Source organism: Hypomesus nipponensis, chromosome 10 (assembly GCF_054491055.1).
Source record: "Hypomesus nipponensis isolate SF chromosome 10, ASM5449105v1, whole genome shotgun sequence".
Lineage (NCBI taxonomy): Eukaryota > Metazoa > Chordata > Actinopteri > Osmeriformes > Osmeridae > Hypomesus > Hypomesus nipponensis.
Genome location: NC_140370.1, coordinates 1,639,383 through 1,665,260, shown reverse-complemented (window position 1 = coordinate 1,665,260; position 25,878 = coordinate 1,639,383). Strand labels below are relative to the sequence as shown.

At 42.3% G+C, this 25,878-nt stretch overlaps 1 protein-coding gene across 2 annotated transcripts; it reads left to right on the top strand.

Annotated features, from left to right (window-relative positions):
- Nucleotides 1-2,040: 2,040 nt before the first annotated feature.
- itm2cb (integral membrane protein 2Cb) lies at nt 2,041-17,798 on the top strand. Of its 2 annotated transcripts, XM_084708293.1 has the most exons (6): nt 2,041-2,238; nt 6,407-6,544; nt 6,657-6,845; nt 7,685-7,795; nt 7,905-8,055; nt 16,530-17,798. In XM_084708293.1, the coding sequence occupies exons 1-6, from the start codon at nt 2,146-2,148 to the stop codon at nt 16,625-16,627; spliced, it is 780 nt and encodes a 259-aa protein (XP_084564419.1). In that variant the 5' UTR covers nt 2,041-2,145; the 3' UTR covers nt 16,628-17,798. The 2 variants fall into 2 exon arrangements, with proteins under 2 accessions (XP_084564419.1, XP_084564420.1); XM_084708294.1 differs by lacking the exon at nt 6,407-6,544.
- The last annotated feature ends 8,080 nt before the right edge of the window (nt 17,799-25,878 follow it).

Genomic DNA, 25,878 nt, shown 5'->3' with positions numbered 1-25,878 from the left:
GTCATAATTTTGATTATCTGTTTAGTTAAACAGGATGATATCATTCTGATATCATTCTGAAGTACCATACGCAATTTCACCTTGAAACGTCAAAATATGATTGAATTACATTTGTTTAAAATGTAGGCCAAAGTCTATCAATGCTTGTCACAGGAGAAACGGCTTACAGTCCACTTACAGTTATACAGTAACTGATCACCCTGACTCAGCACTGAGAATAGCTCATTGGTTTAGTTTAGTTACATTTACATTTAGTCATTTAGCAGACCCTTTTATCCACAGGGACTTACAGTAAGTACAAGGACATTTCCCCCAAGGGTGAAGTGCCTTGCCCTAGGACACAATTAATTTTTTTTGACACAACCGGGAATCGAACTGACGACCTTCAGATTACTAGCCCGATTCTCTAACCGCTCAGCCACCTGACTCCCAAGATGAAGAGGATAACATCATTCTGAAATACAATGCGCAATTTAATGCAATTTCACCTTGAAATGTCAACTGTTTCTTAACCTTTGTCCCAAAGCTAATACTCTGCCCTTTCTATTCTTAAAATTTCAACAGTTGGTGTGTAGCCAAGAGGATAGAGAGGATAGAGAGGCTGACTTGCAACCTTATGCTCATGATTTCAAATCCCCATTCAGCCTATTGTTGTTGGCCAAACATTAAGTAGTTTTGCTCTTTTGTTGTCCAGCTCTTGATCTTCTACAATGTGCAATTTTATAATATTTTGCCATTTTGCGGAGGAACCCGCATCGCTGCTTGCAGCTATAATTACGGGTTTTGTTATTTTAACTTTTTTGTCCTTTACTAATTTACTGTTCAGTTCAGTGTAATTGTTTGCGGTTGTGACGGTATGTAACGGACGTGTCCACGCTCCGTCACTACAAGGCGTCGTTCGCCACTCGCTGGGCTCGAACGCACGACCTCTGACTTGCCAAGCGCGACCACTACCAGCTACGCCAAAGCTAGCTATTCGTTGACACGGGTAGCCCATTACATACTTGAGGAGTGAGTTTCACAGGTTCACACCCGTTACATTCACCCCTCTGAAATTCACTCCGGCGGTTAGCTTGTGCTAACCTCGTGAATCCGGGTCACGGCACCAATGTGACGGTATGTAACGGACGTGGCCACTCTCCGTCACTACAAGGCGTCGTTCGCCACTCGCTGGGCTCGAACGCACGACCTCTGACTTGCCAAGCGCGACCACTACCAGCTACGCCAAAGAAAAGCTAGCTATTCGTTGACGCGGGTAACCCATTACATACCTGAGGAGTGAGTTTCACAGGTTCACACCCGTTACACTGTGATAATTAAATGTTAGTGCGATAATAAATTACCATTTAAACTGTCATGATGCATTATGTAGGAATTGTTCTTCTAAAATAGTATCTGCCACACAAATTTGTAATCTTGGTAGATTTACATGCACTAGCATATATGAGAAGATGTTTGCAGTGGACGTATTCAGGCCAGGGAATAAACTATCAAATGCAACCCCCCCTCCCCCCTCCCCTCATTCGTGTGATGCCCGAAGTGTGGGATGACATGATCCGCCTGTCCCCAAGGTACATTGGCTACCCTTACACTGCGGTTAACCAGGCCAACATTAAAGCGTAATTTACAACAAAAACTGTTTTCCCAAATTTAATCAGTGCTATCGACTGTTACGATAAGGGCACAATGGGTTGATTAATACATTTTTCATCAACCATGATAATTCCACAATTTCATGTGGGAATTGTGATGCTTGCTTAATGGCAAAATACGTTACACTATCATCGCAGGGTGTTTTTCTGTAATTCGACCGAGCTTCCGGATGATTTGGGGCCAGTAGAAAGACTCAAAATTAAAACGGATCCTGAGTCTAATAATAAAACACGGAACACCATATTTGGTGGTAATATTCACAATAAAAGACGTCGGCATACCACTAATTCAAACTGTGATGTGTTCTGTGGAGACGACTTTTATTTTGATATGCGAAATAATTTATTTTCTGTCCGACACGGTATTGCCCGTCACTGCGTACGCTTCTCTGAGGTCAGAGAGACAGAACTATTCAGCGGGGGCGCATCAGGATTAAAACTATATAATCTCTATTATTTGCATGATAAAATCAGTGTGCTATAAAATACAGACATGGTGAAGATTACTTTTCAGCCTGTCTCGTCGCAGAAACCCGATAAGGAGAACGATGGCGATAAAACCGATATTCTTATGCCTCTTGCACACGTGAGTTTACGCTACATTGCATTTTTTTCATTGTTCTAATTTTGACAGTTGACACTGTTGTTGTTAAAACACGGCAGGCTTTCTAAGCAAAAAGGTTATACAAAATAGTTTTCTTAACTTTCCACCTTTAGATGCATTATATAGCCTAGCCTATACACAGTTTATTTAATGCAACTAAATATGCTCCCAGAGGAATTTTACACAGCAGATGCTAAAACAATCTGGGTAGGCTGATCTCGTTCACAAAACAGGATGCCTATAGGCATTAAATGTATATATACATTTAACTGCCTTACAAAACGTTGTTTGGACAATTGCTAATGTTGATTGTTGTAACGGATAGTGTCATTGTAGGATACACTCTAAATGGGAGTAATTTGCTATGCGTTTACCGCACCGTGCCATTTATAAATATTGATAACATTTGATTATAATATAAATGAGGCTAATTTCCATTTGTCATATTAATTAATATTAGTTCTGCAATATTTTCACCATCCTCCTCCCTGGGTTTTGACTAAGGTTGGCTTTCTGTTGAAATGTGTTGTGTTGATATTTTAAAAGCCTACAACAAAAAAACATAGGTTTGGTACCCAGATAGTATACTGTAAAACAAGAATTTAGCTACTCTGATAGGTGGTGGGTGAGAGGGAGCAATTGTAGAAAGGCATTTCTAAAACTGGTTGTTCCCATCCTTGATTGTGATTGGCTATATTGCATTCCATGCCGTTGTAAAATCCAGCATAACCTCACAGGTTGTCCTCATAACATTCTTTAACATTCCATATTACTGCGCATCGAATATTTCAAATTGAAAAAGACGGTAAAGATGTCCATCTGGCTGTTGCGTGGCAACGATTTATGTAGGAACTATACTTTGCAGTAGCAGAAGAATGAAGGTTTATTATTAAACTATTTCGTTTTAATTGTTTTTATTGATGAAACCATATCAAATATTTGTAGTAACAGTTTTAGAAAAGCAATAAGCCCTGCGAGTCTGTGGTTTACGCTGATTTTAGAACAGGTAAGGGGGTTTTCGGCACTCCGCGTCGCGTGTTACCTGTTTCTTCACCAGAGTAGACAGTGTGTTTGTAGAACTATTAATACCATTTCTAATTTAGGATTCCGGACCCCCGCAATTGTTCAGATTTACCTCCAACGTTGGGTGTTCTGAATGAATATGGATTGTGGAAGTGGGGCTCCAAGAATAGAATTCCAAGATTAGCGTCCCTGCTACGGCATCATGACTACCAACGCAATCTGCTTTTTTTCCTTTGGTTGTCCATGGCAACGGTGTCAAATGTGTTTACAACAAGTGTGTGTTGCCTCATTAGTAGATTGACTGAGAGTGAGGGATTGTGTCTGGTAAGGTGCATCATCTCAGCCCAATTATGTCCTAGAGATGTCCATTCTGGCGACTTACAGGGCGTGTCCGCTATAGCAAAGTGGGCAGTGCGGGGCGTCAGCTTCCAATTCATTTTCAATGAAACCGAGCGTTGGTGCTCGCCTAAAGCATTGTGGAAAGGCGAGCGGAGCGTTGCGAGTAGACATTTCTTAATTTTATAAATGAGGAACGTTAAACGCAGGCATTGGCCAATCGGATTGGTTTCTTGTAACGTAGCAACCGTTGGTCATGGTAAACATTTCTATGTTTTACGATTTTAAGATGGATAAACTTATTGTATGTGTGGCTGCACACCCAGTTCTGTTCAGAACAAAGTTACGTAATGTGACAAGCCTGAATTTAAAGATTACATTAAAATAATAATGCATGGTTGCCGATGGTGTTCCTGGTATGTTTTTTATACTTTTAAATTCAGTCTCGTCACATTACGTCACATGACTTACGACTGGTTGAGTGACCGGTGACGTAACATGTACTACATTTACATTTAGTCATTTAGCAGACACTACCAGAGCGACTTACAGTAAGAACAAGGACATGGTCAGTAGCCTAGCCTATCGATTAAGGTAGGCCACTCAGAAGCATGTCCCTGTCTGCTTCATTTGATCTTGATAGGCTAAGCATTCTGTAGCAAATAATAACAATATACCCACTCTTTATTAATTAAAACTACTTGAGCATAAAAATACACCTAAAATACAAACGTGAGCAAGGGCAGAAATCGCTATCGAATCTACATATGCAATTTTGCTAGCAAGGGAAGGATACTTCCTCCCCTTCCCAGGCTTAAATGAACTGACAACATAAATTATATGACTTACAGTTCTCAAGGACGCACACACGCAATCTCAACTGCGCTGTGAAGCGCGTTTGTGCTATTCTCCGACATGCACTCTAACAATCACTGCAGATAGACGGCCTAAAATTTTGTACAGCCGTCCAACTACCTTTTGTATTGTGGTCCGACTACGATCCGATTGACACCCCGAGATTACTCGATCCGAGTCGGTTGATAATTTGGACATCGCATGCTTGTAAACGGTGAATTGGACTATGAACTGGACTGCGTCTTTGCGCATGCTTTGAGATCCAGCCGCCCTTCCTCCAAGGCCGTGACCTGGAAGTAAAAAAAGACGACAAGTTGTCGCTGCTGGGAGCCGGCCCGGCAGAAACAAACAAACAACGCGAGCCAATAGCGCCGTTTGCATTCGCAGTACTCCCATTGTCATCATGCACGAAATGTAGAGGGACGTAGCTTCACCTTACTCTCTGTTTGCCGTCTTTCTCAAAATGTTGATGTTGTGGTTGTTGGTAGTGGTGAAGAGGTCAAGCGGAAAGGGCTTGTTAGATCGTTTTCTGTTGGAGGACGGGCCAAGGAAAGCACCACAATTAAAAAGAGTTGACTTTGTTTATTAAATCGAGCTGTTTGGATCAGGTCACCGCAACAGGCAAAGTGGTTGGCATGAGTGAGAAACATGTCTCTCAGATGGATATTATATGCATGAGGTGGACCATACAAATATAGCAACCACCAAAACATTACCTTAAACGGCATACATTCCACAACTTAAGGCATAGGATAACAACACACAAGTGATGTGGTCATCGCTCATCGTTTATACTATTTTCTGCATGTTGCCCTTTCCGCAGGTTAAAGTGCACATTCTCCAACCTGTATGTGTATTGTCACTAGCCCACTGCGTGACCTCTTGACCACAGCAAGAGACAACCTCACATATGTATAGAAAACCCGCGTATCAGGGCTGTATCACCACTAGTTGTAATGAAAACTGCGCCATGTATTGTACTGGGATATGACATGCTTTCGGCCAATGATTTGGTATATTCACTGCCATATATATTCGGATAATAGCAGTTGCCCCAAAAATTTGCATTATCCAAATAAAGCTAGATTCGAATTGATACCATCATGTAAACGCAGTGTGTGAGTCTCACAGCAAACGCGTGAGATTTGAGAGATCTGTAGTAGGCTAATGTACTCCTCCCCAGAATTTTTTTGTTGTCTATGGCTCTGGTGTAACGTAACCTGAAACTAGCTGATACTAGCTAGTTAATTAGCCTCGTTATCTGCCTCAGTCGATAGCATGCCAATAGTAGCCTACAAAGTGTATTTCACTAGTGCTAAACACGCTTACTCTCTTAACTTGTTGCAAATGTTAATTTCAAGACACTGTTATCTTGAATTTTGTAAATAGTGACTGGTGGTGTTCCCGTAGATGGGAAGTTGTATTTCCTTCATCTGTGGTCTTCTGAAGGTTTTCAGTACCCAAAGAATTCCCATACTGCAAGGTCAAGTTCCAGGAGTGCACCTCCTTTGGCTATTCTGTATACTGACAGCTTGCTCGCACCAACCGGAGGGTTACTTTCTCAGTTGTGTAAAGCCTGAGGGATTTCTGCACTTTCCGTCTTCGACAAACCCCCCCCAAAAACAGCTCATACCGCAGCAACGGTATAGCGGGAAATTAAAGGTAGGAGGTATTGAAACCGTGACTTTTTCAAACCACGGTATACCTTGAAACTGGTAACCGACCCATGGCTACTCAGAACAGTTCATTGGTTTTGAACAGAGTCCTGATTGTAGGAAGGATCTAGAGAAGCAGCAAACTCCAATACTATGCAATTATTAATGTTTTCCTTAGATTTTGATGGTAGTCAATGTGGTATCCCACCAATCCATACCCCAACACTGTGCTAGCTTCTATTTGCTTAGAACTAACTTAAAGTGTTCTTTCTTTACATTAGGGGGAGCTGGTGCTTCCTCTTAGGCCCAGGAAGTCTCCCCTAAATGGCCTGTGTTGCCTCACCTTTGGCCTGGTGGTCTTCATGTCCGGCCTGGTGTTAGTGTCCATCTACGTTTACCGTTACTATTTCATACCTCAGGTAGATATAGATGTCAAACATATAATTTTGATAATGGTTGGCTGCACTAATTTATTATAGCCTAGTCCAGAATGTTAAACTAACCAAAGTTTTGGTATCGTTCTCAATCCAGATCCCAGAGGACAGCCTGTTCCATTGCAGGGTTCTGTATGAAGACTCTGTTTATGCTCCTCTGCGCGGGCGCCAGGAGTTGGAAGAGAATGTTGGCATATACCTCGATGACAACTATGAGCAGATCAGTGTGCCTGTACCCCACTTTGGAGGGAGCGACCCCGCCGATATCATCCATGATTTTCACCGGGTAAGAGAAGGACATTTCACCTTGGTTGTCAACCCTGGCCATTTCTCCAGAGTAGGTGCTCACAACACTGACAGTGCCAAAGAATCCATGTGAAGAGGTCTGTCTTTAACCACTGATCAATTAACAGTAATTCAAGATTACTTTCACTTTTACACAGTTTGGAATGCTCTGAATATAATATACAATGTTTAATCTATACCCTGCTTTATTAGCTCATGAGAACATGGAACGTCAGTGCCATTTTTAGGTGCCAATCTAAAGCCTAAACAAAGGCTATGAATGTGGCGTCTTCTGTCTGTGCTTGCGAAAGCTGTGTTGAAGATCACCCCCTAACGTTTCTGGTGGGAGTAAAACCTCCCATATTGTGATACTATTTAACTGCTCTTCATTACTGTATTCTTTGTGCAGTCCTCTGAGATGCTCAACTTGAGTGTATCAGACAGCTGCACCTTATACATCTGTAATAAGTACCTTGATTTTGTCTTCAACTTGTGCTTAACTATTCCCTTCATTGGCTTGGTACTTTCAGAGCAATTGTAGCAATACTCATAACAATACTCAGAGCAATACTATCTAATACGTCTTCATTAGAGACCCAGATTGCATCTCAAATGTCCAAAGTGAATTTCTTTTGAGTTCCTCTCCAGTCTTTCAATTGTCCATTTGTGGAAGTTGGGGGGCCATGTGTAAAGTTATGGAAACAAGGAGATGAATTGAGAGGCCTTAGATTATAGGATATACTTTAAGATATGGTCATCCTAATAATAGTCGCTTGTTGTACATTAAGGATCTTTTGAATAGCTTCAGTATGCTTGACTTGTCACTATTTTGTATTGCAGGGTTTGACTGCGTACCATGACATTGCCTTGGACAAGTGTTATGTCATTGAGCTGAATACAACACTGGTAATGCCGCCACGTAACCTGTGGGAGCTGCTGGTCAATGTTAAGGTAAGCTCTTTGTGTGCTTGACTCCTGTTTTGAGAAATGAATAGGGATGTGGTGGTTTGTATGTGTAGAGGACACATACAAGGTGTTGTATTGTGTTTGTGTCCTGCAGAAGGGGACATACCTACCCCAAACGTATATCGTGCAGGAGGAGATGATGGTGACGGGCCGTGTGAGGAACATTAGACAACTGGGGCCTTTCATCAACCGAATGTGTTATGGCAGGGAGATCTACCGCCTCAAACGCCGCAACCAACACAGACGTGAGTTCACACACGAAAACCACTCTCACTCAATTGGCATTACACACAATGTAATGCCAAGTCATGCTTTTGGCAGCTCTACATCAATGGATACCAAGGATTATAGTGTATTCCATATTGTTTGAGTCATGGAGAATCCGTAGGCTGTTTGGTGTGAGAACAGATGACTGCTGTGAGATGACAGCAAGCGTCTAGCAAACAGACATGGTTCAGTCATGGTTCAGTGTTTTCCACCGAATGCAATTATATTTGTGATGGTATGCAGGGGCGGAGCAAGACTTTGTGAAAGAAAATTGGTGCTCAGCCCAAAACTATGTCATAGTACAGACATCCCAAGTTGCAGAAACTCCCCCCCCGAAACTCTCTCATGATGCGCGATATGCACCTATCTCTAACATAAATGACCATTTCACAGTCTCTCGCTCGCTCGAAATACAAAATCCACAATTTCCAGGAGATTGTATAGCATTTGCGGGCGTCAGGGAGCCGCTATTTAAATGCGGGAGACTCCTGGATCTTCCGGGAGACTTGGGATGTCTGCATAGTATCAGTTCAATATGAGTGTAGATAGGGACTTCAATAAGTAATACTAGCTTGTGAGTATTTTTTTTTTTTCAGTCATTTGAGCGCGAAATAGTATTGAGCTTTACGTAATATAAACATTACCTTGGACTCATTGTTATATTTGCCAAATGTATTTAACTAAGAATATTATATATAACTTGACTATCAGTTTATACACTTGTGCAGAGAATTATGATAGGCCTACTTACTGTTTGTAAAATCCAGATTGATTCACCTGCCGTCTTCTCTGAGGGAAAAAGCTGTTTGTCCCGTGCATTGATTTAGAGCAGGGGTCCCAAAACTACAGCCCACGGGCCAAATCCACCCCTTCAACGCATTTGAACCGGCTCTCTGAACAATGCCAGAGACTTTGTTGTTGTTGCCATGTTAAACAGTAATATATATAACTATATAGTATAGTTAATACATTTGTACCGTTCAATTTTTTATTGCGGCCGGCCGCCACAAATAAATCAATGTATGGGAAACACTGACAGTGTGTAAGCAAGTATATTTGTGTTCAGCCAGTGTTGCATAGTACATTTCCTTAACAGAGCTGCCCACACACCACTCTTCCCAACCTGCAAACCCTCTGCAACCCGAGTAAAACACTTGCATTGGTGACAAAAAATGATCTTTAATTAGCCAATGGATAGTAAATTGTTCAATTTCACTTGCCTGTGATTAAGTTAACTTGAATGAGAGCACCCTTTGTCCAGTGTTGCCGTTGGGTGGAGGGGGGTTAGGGTGTGAGTTAACAGAAGTAAAATTTGTTGTTTTGCTGCTGGTCATAAATGAGCGGAGATTGCCAAAGTAACAGAAAGTCGCTAGATTTGCTGCTAGTCACTAGATACAATTAGTTGTCACTATGGAAGGTAAAATGTTGCTACTAGGGCTGTCCCCGACTAAGATTTTCTTTGGTCGACCAAGACTCGTCTAAAACGACTGAAAATCGACTAATTGAACTTTGAAACATGTACATTTTCGCAATATGACTCAATGGGTGCTTGACATTGCAGATACAGCTGCTATTGGCCAACAAATAATACTCGTATCACCAGTCCTGTTGTAACCGAATGCCGATGGTATTTTGTATCTCTTACAAATTACAAATATTGTTTGTTTAACATGCAAATCATCAGAGCGGGCCTATCACTGCCTGAACTTGCAGCATGCGAACTTACGTAGAAGCTGAGTGGGGAACGTTGCAACAGAGAAAGATTTTGTTGTCTTAGCCAGAGAAGATAATGTCATTTGATTTGGATGTGATTCTTGTAATAGGCATATTCATTTTTCAGCCCAGTGTGTTAGCATGACCGAAGTAGGGCTAGACCAACTTATGTTTTCCATGTGGTAGGCTACATCATATTCAACGTCAAACTATTTAAAATAAACCGTTGTTTGCAGTTTGCATTCAACGTTTTTCGAGTCACCCGGTACTTTGTAAATGTACTTAAATGAAATGCTGCCATACCACAGATTTCTTTGCCATTTTGACTAATAACACAGACAAAGTAGGCTATGGCAGAGTTTGTAGTGTGCAAGATACCAAAACAAAACAAAGCGCAGATTAACAAAAGGGAAAACAGTAACACCTTTACTTTTAAATTATATATTTTTAGAGTTGGTTTATTTGTCTTAAATAATATAATCTACAATTTCTGTTGAACATTTCGTTAATTCAGTAATGATGACACAAGCGGGAATCAGATCTCACACTGCCATATGGCAGCTTGACTAAAATCTTAGTCGACCAAGAGCATATCGACCATAAAATCAACTATTCGACTAAGTGGGGACAGCCCTAGTCGCCACACTGCTTCTTTTGCTTTCTCTCACAAAAAGCTTGACGTGGTTTTTACTGCACTTGTCATGCACGCAAACACCCGCTCATTGGTCACCTTTCACAGATATGGATGCAGAAAAGGCTACAGTTCCAGTCTGAGCAGAACATTTTTATAATATTTTTTAGGGCTGTGAAATGATTAAAAATTTTAATCAAATTAATCACAGGTTTCTGTGGATTAAGCATGATTAATGACATATCACAGATTTTCCGAATTTTTGTCATTAGTGTGCGTCAATCTTTGATTTTGCGGTACGTTGATGCTTTCGTCAACCATTGCCACTCGCAAAACTTTGGTGAACTCCTCAACAATATGAATCGGTTTACAGCTTTTTGCAATACGTTTGGCAACTGTGTCATCTTGTCACAGGCAGACTTAGTGAGGGCCCTACGCTGTTCAGTGAGGGTGGTTTGGCGCATTCTACTGAACTCCCCTCGCCGACCAACGCATGCTTTGCGTTGAGGTGGTATAGGTTACTTTAGGCTGGTTTTGCTTCGGTGAAACGATAACATTCAGTCATTTAGCATTCAGTCATTTAGCAGACGCTCTTATCCAGCGTGATAACGTCTTCCCGCAGAGTGTGCATATCACTTTGGTTTTATTCATCTTAGTGTTTTTGGAACACAAACTTTTCATACAGAAATTGCAGATTGGGAGAAATGGTGGGTTTATTACGTTAAATGCGTAACAAAAATAACTAATTAATCCTGTGATTTTGTCTTAACGCGTTAACGCATTATTTTTCACAGCCCTACTATTTTTGTTATCAAGGAAAATTTGAGTCCTTGTTCAGATTCTTCTTGTTCTGCTAATCATCTCTGCCATCTCCGAAAGGCCTTCAGTGCCCATAAGAGAATAAAATCAGATGTCCACAACAGTCTCAGATTCTTTCGCCTTTCAGACCTAATCCTTAGTTCAACAGAAGGCCCAGAGGTTCAGCAGTAGGCCTGTGACCTATCAGCACTGGAGGGTGGCTGAAGTCAGGTAGCACGAGAAAGCCATTTGCCAAGAAATAGTAGATTGAACCCCGATTGCAACCATAAACTAGAGAGGGGGTGTGCTTGCGGCGGTTGAAGATGGGTATGTTGAAGATGGGTAGGCTGTGATATCAACACCCTGTATTTTTGTACGCCCTTTGACTGGTTATCTTCTAAGATTCCAACACAGCAGAAGTCTAGTCGTTAGCTTGTTCTACAATTTACTGGGCCTAGGGGCCTGTTCCATAAAGGCTGCTCAAATAAGTTGGACTTAAAGTCCAGACTTGAATAAGTTTAATTAGTCAAGCGGGGCTAAAGCGGTTCCATAAAAGCCCATTTCAGCTCACGCAGTCCTCTTAATTCAAGTCAGAGCTAAGTAGTCAAGCTAATTGCGCGTGCACCCTATTCTTAAGCAGCCCGAAAGGTAAAACATGGATCATACAATCATTCATCCTCCGCTTCATCAAAATGAAACGACACACCATGATTGACGTGCACGATAGACGCTACGTAGGTCAAGGTCCTTTTTTAGACCTTTACTTCATTGATTAAAAAACGACACCCTCTAAACCCATGTAAATTGACTTTTTTGACATTGTTAAATGAATAGCCTACTATTAATCAATAGATTACCCAGCAGCCTAACTTTATAACATGGTTGTTGTGTCGGGAAAATGGAGGATATGTAGCTTATGGATTTAGGTCAGTTTTACAATTGTAGACTACTGTTAACAACTATATAGCTATGATAATTATACTTGGATAATTAAGATTGAGATGGGCCTATGCCTGATGCCTATACATTTGATATCACAAACTATTGCTTAAATATATGATGCGCTTGTTGATCAGTCTTCTTACACCACAGCATGATACTTGCTGAGAAACAACGCAAACACAGGCAGGGATACAGTAGCTAACAACGCTAGCGCTAAATAACTATTTAGCTGGTTGGCTCCGTGACGCTAGGCGAGTAGGGCTTGTGAGACTGGTCACCCAAAAAACAAAGGGGAACCCACTTGTCTAGCAGATAAAGACATGCTCGTAGGTACCTAGCGAAAAGTAGCCTCAACTTTCCCTAGACTTTTAGGTACGGTACTAATGCTGAGGGCTCACTGATATCGTGGTCTGTCTTACTAGAACGTCGTATCTATGCGTTCTTGCTAACGAGTGCTGACGTTGTGACGTTAGGCAAGCACCGAAGTGGCTAGCAAACTAGCTAGCATTCAAGGCACTTTTTGCCACAAAAACGTTGTAAGCTCCTAGACCGTGCAACATGACGTAAATCCCAATACAAACATTTTGACACCTTTTTGATGTTGTCTATGTAATCCAAATATTGGGGAATCCTTGAGAGGTGGGAAAATAAAGAATAATAAAGAATGAGAGAGGGTACAATTTCTGGGGAAATTGTAGGGTGTGCTTGCTTGCTTGCGTCGGTTGCAGATTTGTCCATTTATTATGAAACAAGCTAAACCCCTCAAACAGGCTATTCTAACAACGTTGTCACCGGCAGTATTTTTCAGATGGAATAGCGAACAAGGAATTCACAAGGAATTCAAACAAGTACCATCTGCTAACTGAAAATATGCCCCCAAAAACATAATTAAGCTTGATTTATTTTAGATTTGCTGGAAGTGATCATTGTCAGTTACAAAAGCCAAAAGTAACCATTTGGTCTCAGTCTAGAGCCCTGCGTAGAGAAGCTGAATTGTGCTACGAGCAAGCTAGCCTAGCTGCTGTTACTAGCCAAACTTCACTGAGGGGATTGTTTGAATGCGCTGGAAAAGAAAAATGTTAAAAACATATGCAGTCCAAATATGTGGCATGCTATGGCATTGAAGACAGCGACGCACCACACAAGGTTGAGGTCAAATACATTATTTATTGTGACATTATTTACTGTGCATGCAAGTCTTGAATTGCTTAAATGTATAATACTGCTAGTAACGATACAATACTTGCTGTGCAACAGTCTTACTAGCACATCTATGCACAGCGTATCTATGCGTCGTGGCTAACGTGTGCTGACGTTGTGACAAAGGCTAGCACTGAGTTCCCTATGTGCATGCAAGACGAAACTTTTGACACCGGCGTTGTCTATGCAGTCCAAATATTGAGGGATCCTTAGGGGTGGGAAATAAAGAATAAATATATATATGAGAGAGAGCAATGGTTCAGGCAGGAGGACTCAGTAGTGGTGTTACTTGATACTTTATTCCACACGATACATTACATTATTGTAATTAGGGCCAAAATGATAATCACGATTATTTTGATCAATATTGAGATCACGATTAATTATCACGATTATTTGTTGTTTTAACCTAATCAAATTTGATTTTCACAATGCATTGTACCTGCAGAATGGATGTGAATACAACTCAAAATATACAATCAATAAAACACACAATCTCCGTCCAGAAAATTCGATTAATCGTGCAGCCCTAATTGTAATATTTGATTTGGCATATGGTTGTCACTCCTCAGCCTCCCTGGGAAAGTCTATTCAGGGGTCCTGGAGAGGAGGGTCCGCCGGATTGTCGAACCTCAGATTCAGGAGGAGCAATGTGGTTTTCGTCCTGGCCGTGGAACAGTGGACCAGCTCTATACCCTCCGCGGAGTCCTGGAGGGTACATGGGAGTTCGCCCAACCAGCCTACACATGTTTTGTGGATTTGGAAAAGGCGTTCGACCGTGTCCCTCGGGGGCTCATGTGGGGGGTGCTCCGAGAGTACGGGGTACCGGATTCCCTGATCGGGGCTGTCCGGTCCCTGTACGACCGGTGCCAGAGTTTGGTCCGCATTGCCGGTAGTAAGTCGAACTTGTTTCCGGTGAGGGTTGGACTCCGCCAGGGCTGCCCTATGTCACCGATTCTGTTCATTACCTATATGGACAGGATTTCTAGGCGCAGCCAGGGTGATGAGGGGGTCCGGTTTGGTGACCTCAGGATCGGGTCGCTGCTTTTTGCAGATGATGTGGTCCTGTTGGCTTCATCGGGCCGTGACCTTCAGCTCTCACTGGAGCGGTTCGCAACCGAATGTGAAGCGGCTGGGATGCGAATCAGCACCTCCAAATCTGAGGCCATGGTTATCGACCGGAAAAGGGTGGAGTGCCATCTCCGGGTCGGGGAGGAGATCCTGAACCAAGTGGAGGAGTTCAAGTATCTCGGGGTCTTGTTCACGAGTGAGGGAAGAATGGAGCGCGAGGTCGACAGGCGGATCGGTGCGGCGTCCGCAGTGATGCGGGCTCTGCATCGGTCCGTCGTGGTGAAGAAGGAGCTGAGTCGAAAGGCGAAGCTCTCTATTTACCAGTCGATCTACGTTCCTACCCTCACCTATGGTCACGAACTATGGGTAGTGACCGAAAGAACGAGATCGCGAATACAAGCGGCCAAAATGAGCTTTCTCCGCAGGGTGTCCGGGCTCTCCCTTAGAGATAGGGTGAGAAGCTCGGTCATCCGGGAGGGGCTCAGAGTAGAACCGCTGCTCCTCCGCGTCGAGAGGAGCCAGCTGAGGTGGCTCGGGCATCTGATTAGGATGCCTCCTGGACGCCTCCCTGGTGAGGTGTTCCGGGCACGTCCCACTGGGAAGAGGCCCCGGGGAAGACCCAGGACACGCTGGAGGGACTATGTCACTCGGCTGGCCTGGGAACGCCTCGGGGTCCCCCAGGAAGAGGTGGTGGAAGTGGCCGGGGAGAGGGAAGCCTGGGCCTCCCTGCTTAGGTCGTTGCCCCCGCGACCCGATCCCCGGACAAGCGGCAGATGACGACGACGGCATATGGTTGTGCTCGCAGCGGTTTCCTGCCGCACCCAACTGAGACGGCGTCTCTTGAGACGGCGTCTCAACATCCGGGCAGAGAGCAGCAAACACTTTCCCCTGAGAAAGAAGAAAAAGAAGAACCAGACAAAGGGTGGAGGCCGGGGAGGCGGAGGCCGCAGGAGACCGAGAGCGTCTGTGTCGCACTAGCAATGCAAGTGCCGGGATCCCTGCTATATACCCCGCGCTATTAGGAAGGTGTGCCTTGATGCGTGATGACGATTGCTTGTGACGCGCTAGGTCTCGCGTCCCCTGCATGAACCAGCTCCGCTTGTTTGTGCTCGCCGAAGGCTTGAGCACATCCAATAAATATATGAGAGAGAACAATGGTTGTGCTCTTGCCGAAGGCAAGCACACCCAATATTAATTCTGACAGATGAAGAATGTATTTATTATTTTATTTGCATTGTTCATGCATTCCATGTAAAAAGTCCGGCGAGTAAAATACGAAATTTGCTAGCCAATGTCAACTTAAGGTTCATTGTGTCTGTATAGCGCTGCCTGCGTGAAGTTGGGCCCCCCACCCAAAGCAAATCGGAGGCAAAATAGTCTCAATTGTTTGTATGGCTTCGTCCCTTTTAACAAATTTGTTTGTTCTACTGTAATTATTTTTATATTAAACAATATTTTATAGGTTATTTTGATGTCGCTCTGCCCTCCAACATGCTAAAAATTCACCCAAAATAGTCTTGTTTGTGTTGTTAAAAGTTTTGTTTGTGCCATTTCGGTTTTTAAAATATCATACATTTCATTATGGGTGATGACGTCACCAACCCCCCAACATACTAAAAATTCACCCAAAATAGTCTTGTTTGTTTGTGCCTCCTTGTGTAAAAAAAATATTAGAGAATACTTCAATGTTTTGCGTTGGGTGGGGGGGGCAACTTCACATAGGTCTCTTAGTGTTATTATTGTATCAGAGTGTGTGTGAATCAGAGTATGTGTGTGTATGTGGATTTCCACAGGGAGCTTCTTGCATAATCAGTGTGTGACTCACTCTTTGGACACCACGCAGAATCAAACATTGCAGAGGAGGAAGTGTTGCGTAGTAGTGACGTCTTCTGAGAGTTGGCAAATGGAGGCATTGCTGATGTAACATACTTCCTATAGGCGCATATATGGTGTTGGAGTAACTAGCAGTATCTATATTGATACTGCTATGGAGAGGTTGAAAATGTGGGAGTTCTCAATTGTATTGGCAAACGTAATCCACTTCTCCAACTGTGACTAAAAGATCTCTCCTTTTCTCCTTGTCCTCCCTCTTTCCAGGCATCATTAAGCGTGAGGCAAGGAATTGCCACAGCATTCGGCACTTTGAGAACACTTTTGTGGTGGAGACTGTCATCTGTGATCAAATCTATCTCTAGAACCGAGATATCCGCCACCCTACACATTACAAAGAAAATTCTGAAGTCAGACCTCGCACATCTATTAGGCTTAACTGCACTTTATGAGCATGTGTTTGATTGTATTGTGTTTTACAGTAGTTAAATGTTTGTCTTTATTTGGTTTTTCCCAAGTACATTGTCCTGATGTCACGTTTTTTTTTAAAATAGCCTATACATTTTGATAGTGTGTATTGTAAAATACATAGTTTTATCATGGTGCACAAAATGTTGATTTCTTTTTTTTTAGATCATATGCATAATCATGAAAGCTCTTTGGTAGAATGTGGAAAATTGATTGATTTTGCACGTTTGTCTCTTTTTCTCCGTTGTTCATCTCGTAACCAAGGGTATGGGTTGGTGGGTGTGTGTGAAGATGTGGGTGTAAAGATGCTGCTTGCACTCTATGCGCACATACGGTTACATTCCTTCCTAGGTCCATCTAAACTTATTTGTTATTTGTTTTGGATCTCAAGAAAAGCCAAAACATACCTCATATTTTAGACGTCAATATTTTTTGCCTGTAATTTTAACCCATTTACTTTGCATTGTTCTTAAGCAATATATATATACTGTAATTTCTTCAAATTATACAATGCACAGATTTGTATTCAAGTTCATTTTGTGAATTATTTATTTCATGATTTTCTGTCCTTCTAGTAGTATCTTTCACCTTTGTTCTCACTCATCTGGCATTGGGTGTATTCAGTAGCAGTGTTTTGGGGGTGCCAAAACGAGAACCAACATTAGGGTTATATGTGCAGTGTTTGGGGTGGTTTATAAAAAGTTAATACAAAAATAGAGGCAAATCTATATAGGTGACGGCCTCCAGAGGAAACTTTCTTTCAATGTCTTTCCTTTTCTGTTTTCCTCTTTTCATTCTTTTGTTTAGCTGTTACTCTACTTTAAACTCCCAATTACTTTCTACTTTGCTATTCTTTTATGCTGCTCTTTTTTAAACTACTGGTACAATATCTGCTATCTCAACTTCTACTACCACTACCACCGTATCTAATATGATATTGGACACATTTGTTGGCTTTATATGAGATCTATGATATGTCTGTCCATGACTTTTTCTTCTGAATCTCCCTGCTGTACAGTCCTTCTGCCTTCAATATCTGACCACATAATAAAGAAACTGTAAAATACATGTTCCTTGGAATATTTTTCTCAAAATGATAGTATTCAAATCTCTGTTATAAGTTACCCCAGAAGGTAACACTGTTAGACCTAAGAACGTAAAGTACCATATAAAAGACAAATAGAAGGTGAGTTTGTGTTTAACGGAATTAATCTACAATGCATTTAACTGATACCGGTGATGTGACAATGAAGGACAAGATGTTCAACTGACTGCTGCTTAGCACTATGGGCCAGAGCTGCAAAGTCCTACGCATATTAAAAGTGACATGACATGCTGTTTTTGGATGCTTTTATATAGGCCTTAGTTGTCCCCTAATACTGTATCTGAAGTCTCTTTCCCGAATTCCAGCCATTTTGCAGAATTATAGCCACTACAAGTAGTCCCACAATCAGCTTTCCTCAGAACGCGCTGTTTCTGTGTCTGTAGCTTTAAATGCTAATGAGGAGGAGAGGGGCGGCAACATGCGCTAATGTTTACAGGATGTATTGCAATGGCTCGTTGCCCCCGTTGCTGTAAAATGCCTCGAATTTAGCCATTCTCATCTGATCACCCTGGTTTGCAGAGGTGCACACTCAGTCATTTCAATGTGGAGAAAGGCGGATATCGCGAGCCATAACACCAACAGCAGAACGGTTATCCAAAAATCAAAGAAGTGTACAACACTGGCGTTACAGCGTTTGTATTCACACACACACTTGATGCCATTTATCTTTACGTTAGCAACAGTAACTCAGCTGTTAGCTGCAGAGCTAATGTTACAGCCACATTCTAAGGGTAGCAAGATAGGTAACCATATACAGTAAAGCAACAAAATGATATAGCGTTAGTTAACTTACTTGTCCAAGGTTTGTAGCTTGACCAAGGAGATTTAGTAATGATCCAGAATTTAATTTCAGCAAGGCCAGCTTTGAGTTGGCTCAAGTTGAGGAAATGTTTGGCGCAGACATACAACACTTTGGGAAGTTGTGTCGGCGCATTTCCAGCGAAAATACAATTAAGATACGGGTTGTGCAAAGGCTCGGATGAAGGAACAAAAAAAAAAGATGTGTGCTTGCATTTGTATATCCAAGCACTGAGCAACTGTTATGCTTCGTTTGTTTGCTCGCCATGATGTCTCTCCAGGAAAAACCGATATCGCACTCGCCCTTGCACGGTGGTAGCTCTGTTTCTCATGGGCGGGCTAGATGATCTGGTCGGGCAAAGCAGAGAGAGGGGAGGTAACCTTCCCCCTATCTACGTCACTAGGGGGAGATTTTCAAACAGCGCAATTGAGCCTTCATTTTGTCAAAGGCGGAGAAGAACACGCAGAGCTTGGTTTACACTTATCGAAAATTCTAGCCACTGGGGGACCAAAGGCAGGCTAGGGGAACTCATATTAATGTTAAATAACCTCATAAAATGACGTTTTCATGTCATGTCACCTTTAAGGAAATCCATATGCAGGGCTCAACATTAACTTTTTGAGGCACTTGTCCTTTGGACAAGTACATTAACGTTTCACTTGTCCATACACAAAAGTCACTTGTCTGGGTAAAGATTTCATCATTTTATATATTTTAAAAAATTGTGTCCACGTTTCTCGTTTGCTAGCGTCGGTAGTGGTGTACCTAGCAAGCTTTAGCAGCATTTGTATCGGTTAAATGTATGTAGTTAAGTATCAGCTAATATTCAACTGTAAAGTAGGCTATACACCAGTGGTGATTTTAGACCCTTTTTAGGGGTGCTCAAGCACCCCTAAAAAAATATGATTCAAAAAAAGATCTCTTATTCTTTATTATCATTTGATGCTAGTCGTTCATGAAGAAAGGGACATCCTTAGTTTTTTCATTCATTCAATATTTTGCATAATAATACATAAATGTATTAATTGTTATCAAGTGAAATTAGGGATTTATATTAGCAAGGGGGTTTAGCACCTTTGCAAAGCACTGTATTCATGTCACATTCTAATTGGGGGTTGAGCACCCCTAGAGGTCTGATCCTAGAATCGCCCCTGCTCAGGCGCTCTCACACCAAACCTTGTACTTCTCACGCTGAGAAGGCAACGCAAACCAAGTAGTTCTGCTAACGTTGTAAACAGTAATGGACGAGGTGCAGGCCCACGGAGTGAAGCAACATAGACACGCGAACACCCGTGAAAGCTTGTCTCGCGGCCATTTCTCATATTTTAGATACAGTATAAGTTTAGATAGCTTGCAAATACTGAGGATAGCCTACCAAAGTAGAGTTAGCCAATGTCGTAGCAAAGCTAGCTAACGTTAGTTTGCTAGCTGTATAAAATTTCACTGGGTCTTACAGCGTTGCTTGATTTGCTGAATTTATTATGAAATGTTCTACTAGCCATTTGCCTACTTGAGCAAGTCACAGTTTTTAAAGCCCTGATGGTGTAATTGCAATGACACAGTAAATAATTCCTCTTTCGAGTAATAAGCCCCCGTTCAAGTGTTTAGCATTAAATTAGCTGCACGGTCTGTAGAGATCTTGGGATGAAGCCACTTATTTGTAATAAACTAAATTACGGATACGAACAGGGGACGAGCACAAAAGAGAACATTAGCAAATGTTGATTTACCTGAGCTGAATGAGAACAAGGAGAAATGGCTTGATAATCTACAGTTGCCTGCCTTTATTGTAGAAGTTTTAGAAATGGTTGCACATATACATGAAGGTTGTTTGTTGTTAGTTTATTTTCCGTTATTTAAAATCAAAATTAACCATTTTGTAATGGCACGACAAACGTAATTACTTCATGACGGCGTCATTATAGATTGTTGACATGTTTTTCTGGAGCAAAAACCAAGATGAATAAATCATGTCTGATAACCACAATATTGTTATGATCGTTATATTGTTATAACTTTAAAAGAGTGGTGGGCTGTTATCAGGCGATAAAACAAATATCGCCGTTAATCTATTCTCAAAGTTGGGTTGGGAGCTGGGTTTATACTACACAAGCTATGATGATGACTTTCACCTTCATAGTTTAGTGCGGATGTATACCTTGCCGATTTGCACTGTAGGGGGCGAGAACGATTCTTCAAACCTGTTTGTATGCCTTGTGTATGAAATTACCATATCAAACGTGACGTGCTAACATGGATGCAGCTATGAAGCCGCCGGGTTTGCTTCAGGGAAAATTTATTTTTAAGAAGCTTCCCAATGGAAACCTCGACAAGACTAAGGTTGTTTGCACCTTGTGCAATGCGGAATGAGTTTACTGTACAAGTTCTTACAGTTTCAATGCCACCTAAACGCAAAGCATTCCTTAGCTAATGCGGAAGATGCCGGGCCAAGCACTGATGTAGCGCAAGGGAAGAGTCGGCATCAAACTGGTGTGTTGCAGTGAGCTACACTGGTTTGAAACCACAGGTAATGATAATTTCACCCACAAATCGTTTACTTGTTATCTAATGTCATAATAAATCCTTCAACAAACATTTATTTGTGAGGAATATTTTAAAGATTGAAAACAGATGCATCATAGACCGCTGTAGTATGTATTTCCCGGGCAACAAAGGCTGTCATGATGCTAATGCTTCAGTGAAATAGTAGACTGCTGTTTCCGAAAGTAGAGGTACTTCCTTAATAATATTAGCTTATTGTACATTACACATTACAATTGTGTGTCATATCACAAAGTAAAATAAGAAAATAGTTATCACCCAGGCCTCTTTGCTTGTGGCGTTTCTGCAGCTGCCTTGCAGTAAAGCAGTTAGCCTAGCTATCTCCCAGAAGTTAACGAGCTGCTAAACTAATGTTCTGCTAGAGATAGTCATGTGATTTTTCGTGACGTTAGTGAAGTTAGCCAACGTTAGCTTCACTTTTCGCCACAAAAACTTAATGTCTACTTAAAGTGTGCAACGGAACGTAAATCCCAATACAAGCAACTCAATTGCTACCAAGAAAAAACTTTTGACACCTAGGTTGTCTATGTAGTCCAAATATTGACTGAGTTTTAGGGGTGTGAAGAGAAACAATAATAATAACTAAAAAAGGCTGTTCCTGCGAAACAGCAATGAGAATGCTGAAAACCTGAATGGGGATAGCTGACCATGCTAAAAAAGCTGAAAATAGTGAAAATTCAGTAGAAAGTTATAAGCTGAATGTCTTGTGAACATTTTAAAGGTTGAATGGTGTCTCTATCTGAAAGTATGCTGAAGTAGTTAAGTTTGAAAGAGGAGGACTGAAAGTATGCTGAAGAAGTTAAGTTTGAAAGAGGAAGCTTTTTTAATGATTTGAAAGGATTTACCATTACTTTTAAAGGGAGAATAATTTGCACAAAAACCTTAACATTTTTTTAAGTATAAAAGGGAGAAATACCAAAACACAGCACACATCTCCTGAAGGAGCTGAACGTTTGTTTTTTTATATATAATTTTTTTTATTGCTGAAAATACAGAAATGAGAAAATACCAGCAAGCTGAAATGAATTTCAAAAATGTGTGAGTCACACAAAAGAGGCAGTGTGGAAGCTGAACTGCATGATCTAACAAAGCTAAGAGCTAAAATAGCCTACAATGAGGGAGAAGCTGAAAACTCAACTGTTAAACAGAGAAGTAGGCTAGCTAGTCATAACAAGAATATTATCGTTTTAACAGCTGAAAATATAGTTGAGATAGTAATAGCAGTAGCAGATGTAGCCTACCATTGAGTGCATTTACTCGGCTTTCTTAGTAGGATTCAAACATACAGCAGTAGGGCCGATACAAGAAGACATGGCGACACTTTGTTGCAGAAGGATGATGGTGCAAGTTTCATCCGTGAAGCATACAACGATTAATAAAAAAGAATCATGTAGACATGTTTATTGAGTAATCGCATAACTAATTACACATGTAAACAGAGTAATTGTATTATTGGCATGAACCGACAATTGCTAGTAATCGGGTTTGATGAATGATGAACTTTATTTATTGGTTCGTCGAGAATAACAGAAATTTGCCTAGCATCCATACCTCAAACAAGTTAAACTAGACGCAAAACTGTACGTCCAATCCCAAAAAAATTGATATTTTCCGAGACCCAAGACTCTGCCGAAACCAGATATATTCTTTATATGTCTGTACAGTCAGAAATAGACTCTACCTGCAGTCTTGAAAACGTGTTCCTTTCGGTTTCCTGGTGTGTGTTTGTTTGGTTGCCACGGCAATGGAGCAGCTGTGCTCGTATCGAGCTGGGCAGAGAAACACGAATTTAGCTGGATTCCGCACCTCAAACAAGTTAACCTAGACGCAACACTATACGTCCAACCGCGGAGTCCTGGAGGGTACATGGGAGTTCGCCCAACCAGTCTACACGTTTTGTGGATTTGGAAAAGGCGTTCGACCGTGTCCCTCGGGGGCTCATGTGGGGGGTGCTCCGAGAGTACGGGGTACCGGATTCCCTGATCGGGGCTGTCCGGTCCCTGTACGACCGGTGCCAGAGTTTGGTCCGCATCGCTGGTAGTAAGTTGAACTTGTTTCCGGTGAGGGTTGGACTCCGCCAGGGCTGCCTGATGTCACCGATTCTGTTCATTACCTATATGAACAGGATTTCTAGGCGCAGCCAGGGTGTTGAGGGGGTCCGGTTTGGTGACCTCAGGATCGGGTCGCTGCTTTTTGCAGATGATGTGGTCCTGTTGGCTTCATCGGGCCGTGACCTTCAGCTCTCACTGGAGCGGTTCGCAACCGAATGTGAAGCGGCTGGGATGCGAATCAGCACCTCCAAATCTGAGGCCATGGTTATCGACCGGAAAAGGGTGGAGTGCCATCTCCGGGTCGGGGAGGAGATCCTGAACCAAGTGGAGGAGTTCAAGTATCTTGGGGTCTTGTTCACGAGTGAGGGAAGAATGGAGCGCGAGGTCGACAGGCGGATTGGTGCGGCGTCCGCAGTGATGCGGGCTCTGCATCGGTCCGTCGTGGTGAAGAAGGAGCTGAGTCGAAAGGCGAAGCTCTCTATTTACCAGTCGATCTACGTTCCTACCCTCACCTATGGTCACAAACTATGGGTAGTGACCGAAAGAACGAGATTGCGAATACAAGCGTCCGAAATGAGCTTTCTCCGCAGGGTGTCCGGGCTATCCCTTAGAGATAGGGTGAGAAGCTCGGTCATCCGGGAGAGGCTCAGAGTAGAACCGCTGCTCCTCCGCATTGACAGGGAGCCAGCTGAGGTGGTTCGGGAATCTGATTAGGATGCCTCCTGGGCGCCTCCCTGGGGAGGTGTTCTGGGCACATCCCACTGGGAAGAGGCCCCGGGGAAGACCCAGGACACGCTGGAGGGACTTTGTCACTCGGCTGGCCTGGGAACGCCTCGGGGTCCCCCAGGAAGAGGTGGTGGAAGTGGCCGGGGAGAGGGAAGCCTGGGCCTCCCTGCTTAGGTCGTTGCCCCCGCGACCCGATCCCCGGACAAGCGGCAGATGACGACGACGACGGTGTGAAGCTAGAGGATGCAATGGAAGATTTCCTACATAAGCTAGATGTACAACTTCAAATTGAAAACAGAGAAGATATTTACAGTAAAGACAAGTTACTTAACATCTGTGTTCAATATCGTCAATTAAAAGTAAAAGCTTTCCAGTTACTAAGCGTTTGTTCGTAGGATTACAGTAACGCCAGCTGCAGCAAACACTTAGCTAAGCTACCCCAGCCCTGATTTGGCTGTGCGCCTCGATTTCTCTAAAACTTGCTAAAATAAAAACGATATAGCTAGATTATGTACACTTTAAGCTCAATGTACATACCTTGTTTGGCCAATTTGGTCGATACTGTAGTTGAAGAAAAAGTCGAATGGAGAGCCATATCGCGCTAGCTCGATTAAAAGAGAAAAACAAACATTTACCTAGCATCCACACCTCAAACAAGTTAACCTAGACGCAAAACTGAATGTCCAATCCCAAAAATACGGATATATTCTGAGACCCAAGACTCTGCCAAAACCATTGATATCCTTTGTGTCTGTGCGGTCAGAAATACAACTCTTTTGGCAGTTTCCAAAACATCACCCAATTCTGCTTTCATGGTGCGTGTCTGTTTGGTTGCCACGGTGCGCCATGCAGCTGTGATCCCTAACAAGCTGGGCAGAGAATCACAAATTTAGCTGGAATCCACACCTCAAACAAGTTAACCTAGATGCAAAACTATATGTCCAATCTAAAACATTAGGATATTTTCTGAGACCCAAGACTCTCCCGAAACCAGACATGCCCTTTATATGTCTGTGCGGTCAGATATACGACTCTACTGGCAGTTTAAAAACACGTCTATTTTCGAAATTCTCTGACGAATTTTACCCACCTCTCCATTGAAGTTAGTGAGAGAATTTGAAAGGCTGCTCTCGCTTCAAGGCTCAAAGCTGAAAATCTGAGCTCTTTAGTAGTTACATTGGCTGAAAGAGGACAAGTTTTCCTACATTTTAAGGTATAACTTGTTTCTGTAAGTTAAACTATATGAACGTCAGAGGAATTTGTTTGACAATTTAGTTGAATATCAGAAAAAGAGCAGCCAGCAGAATGTGCCACTCTGCTGGCTGCTCAATCATAAAAATCAAGAAGGAGCTAAATGTTTAATTTGCACAAAAACCTTAATTCTTTAAAAAGTATAAAAGTGAGAAATACCAAAAGTCATAGCCATCATCTCCTGAAGGAGCTGAACGTTTTGATACAAAAATTGTATGAATCGGTGAAAGTATGCAGGACTAGTTGAAGGCCAAACAACGGCGGAATAACTGAGAAGTTGAAAAGCAATAGTGAGAATGCTTAAAGGTGACATGACATGAAAACTTAATTTTATGAGGTTATTTAACATTAATATGAGTTCCCCTAGCCTGCCTTCGGTCCCCCAGTGGCTAGAATGTTCGATAAGTGTAAACCAAGCCCTGCGTGTTCTTCTCCGCCTTTGACAAAATGAAGGCTCAATTACGCTGTTTGAAAATCTCCCCCTAGTGACGTAGATAGGGGGAAGGTTACCTCCCCTCTCTCTGCTTTGCCCGACCAGATCATCTAGCCCGCCCATGAGAAACTGAGCTACCACAGTGCAAGGGCGAGTGCGATATCGTTTTTTCCTGGAGAGATATCATGGCGAGCAAACAAACGAAGCATAACAGTTGCTCA

Bases quoted from the DNA above. Each gene is read 5' to 3' on its own strand.
- itm2cb (XM_084708293.1), top strand. From the start codon at position 2,146: ATGGTGAAGATTACTTTTCAGCCTGTCTCGTCGCAGAAACCCGATAAG. The intron at 2,239-6,406 runs GTGAGTTTACGC...TCTTTACATTAG, and splicing joins TTCTTATGCCTCTTGCACAC to GGGGAGCTGGTGCTTCCTCT. The intron at 6,545-6,656 runs GTAGATATAGAT...TTCTCAATCCAG, and splicing joins GTTACTATTTCATACCTCAG to ATCCCAGAGGACAGCCTGTT.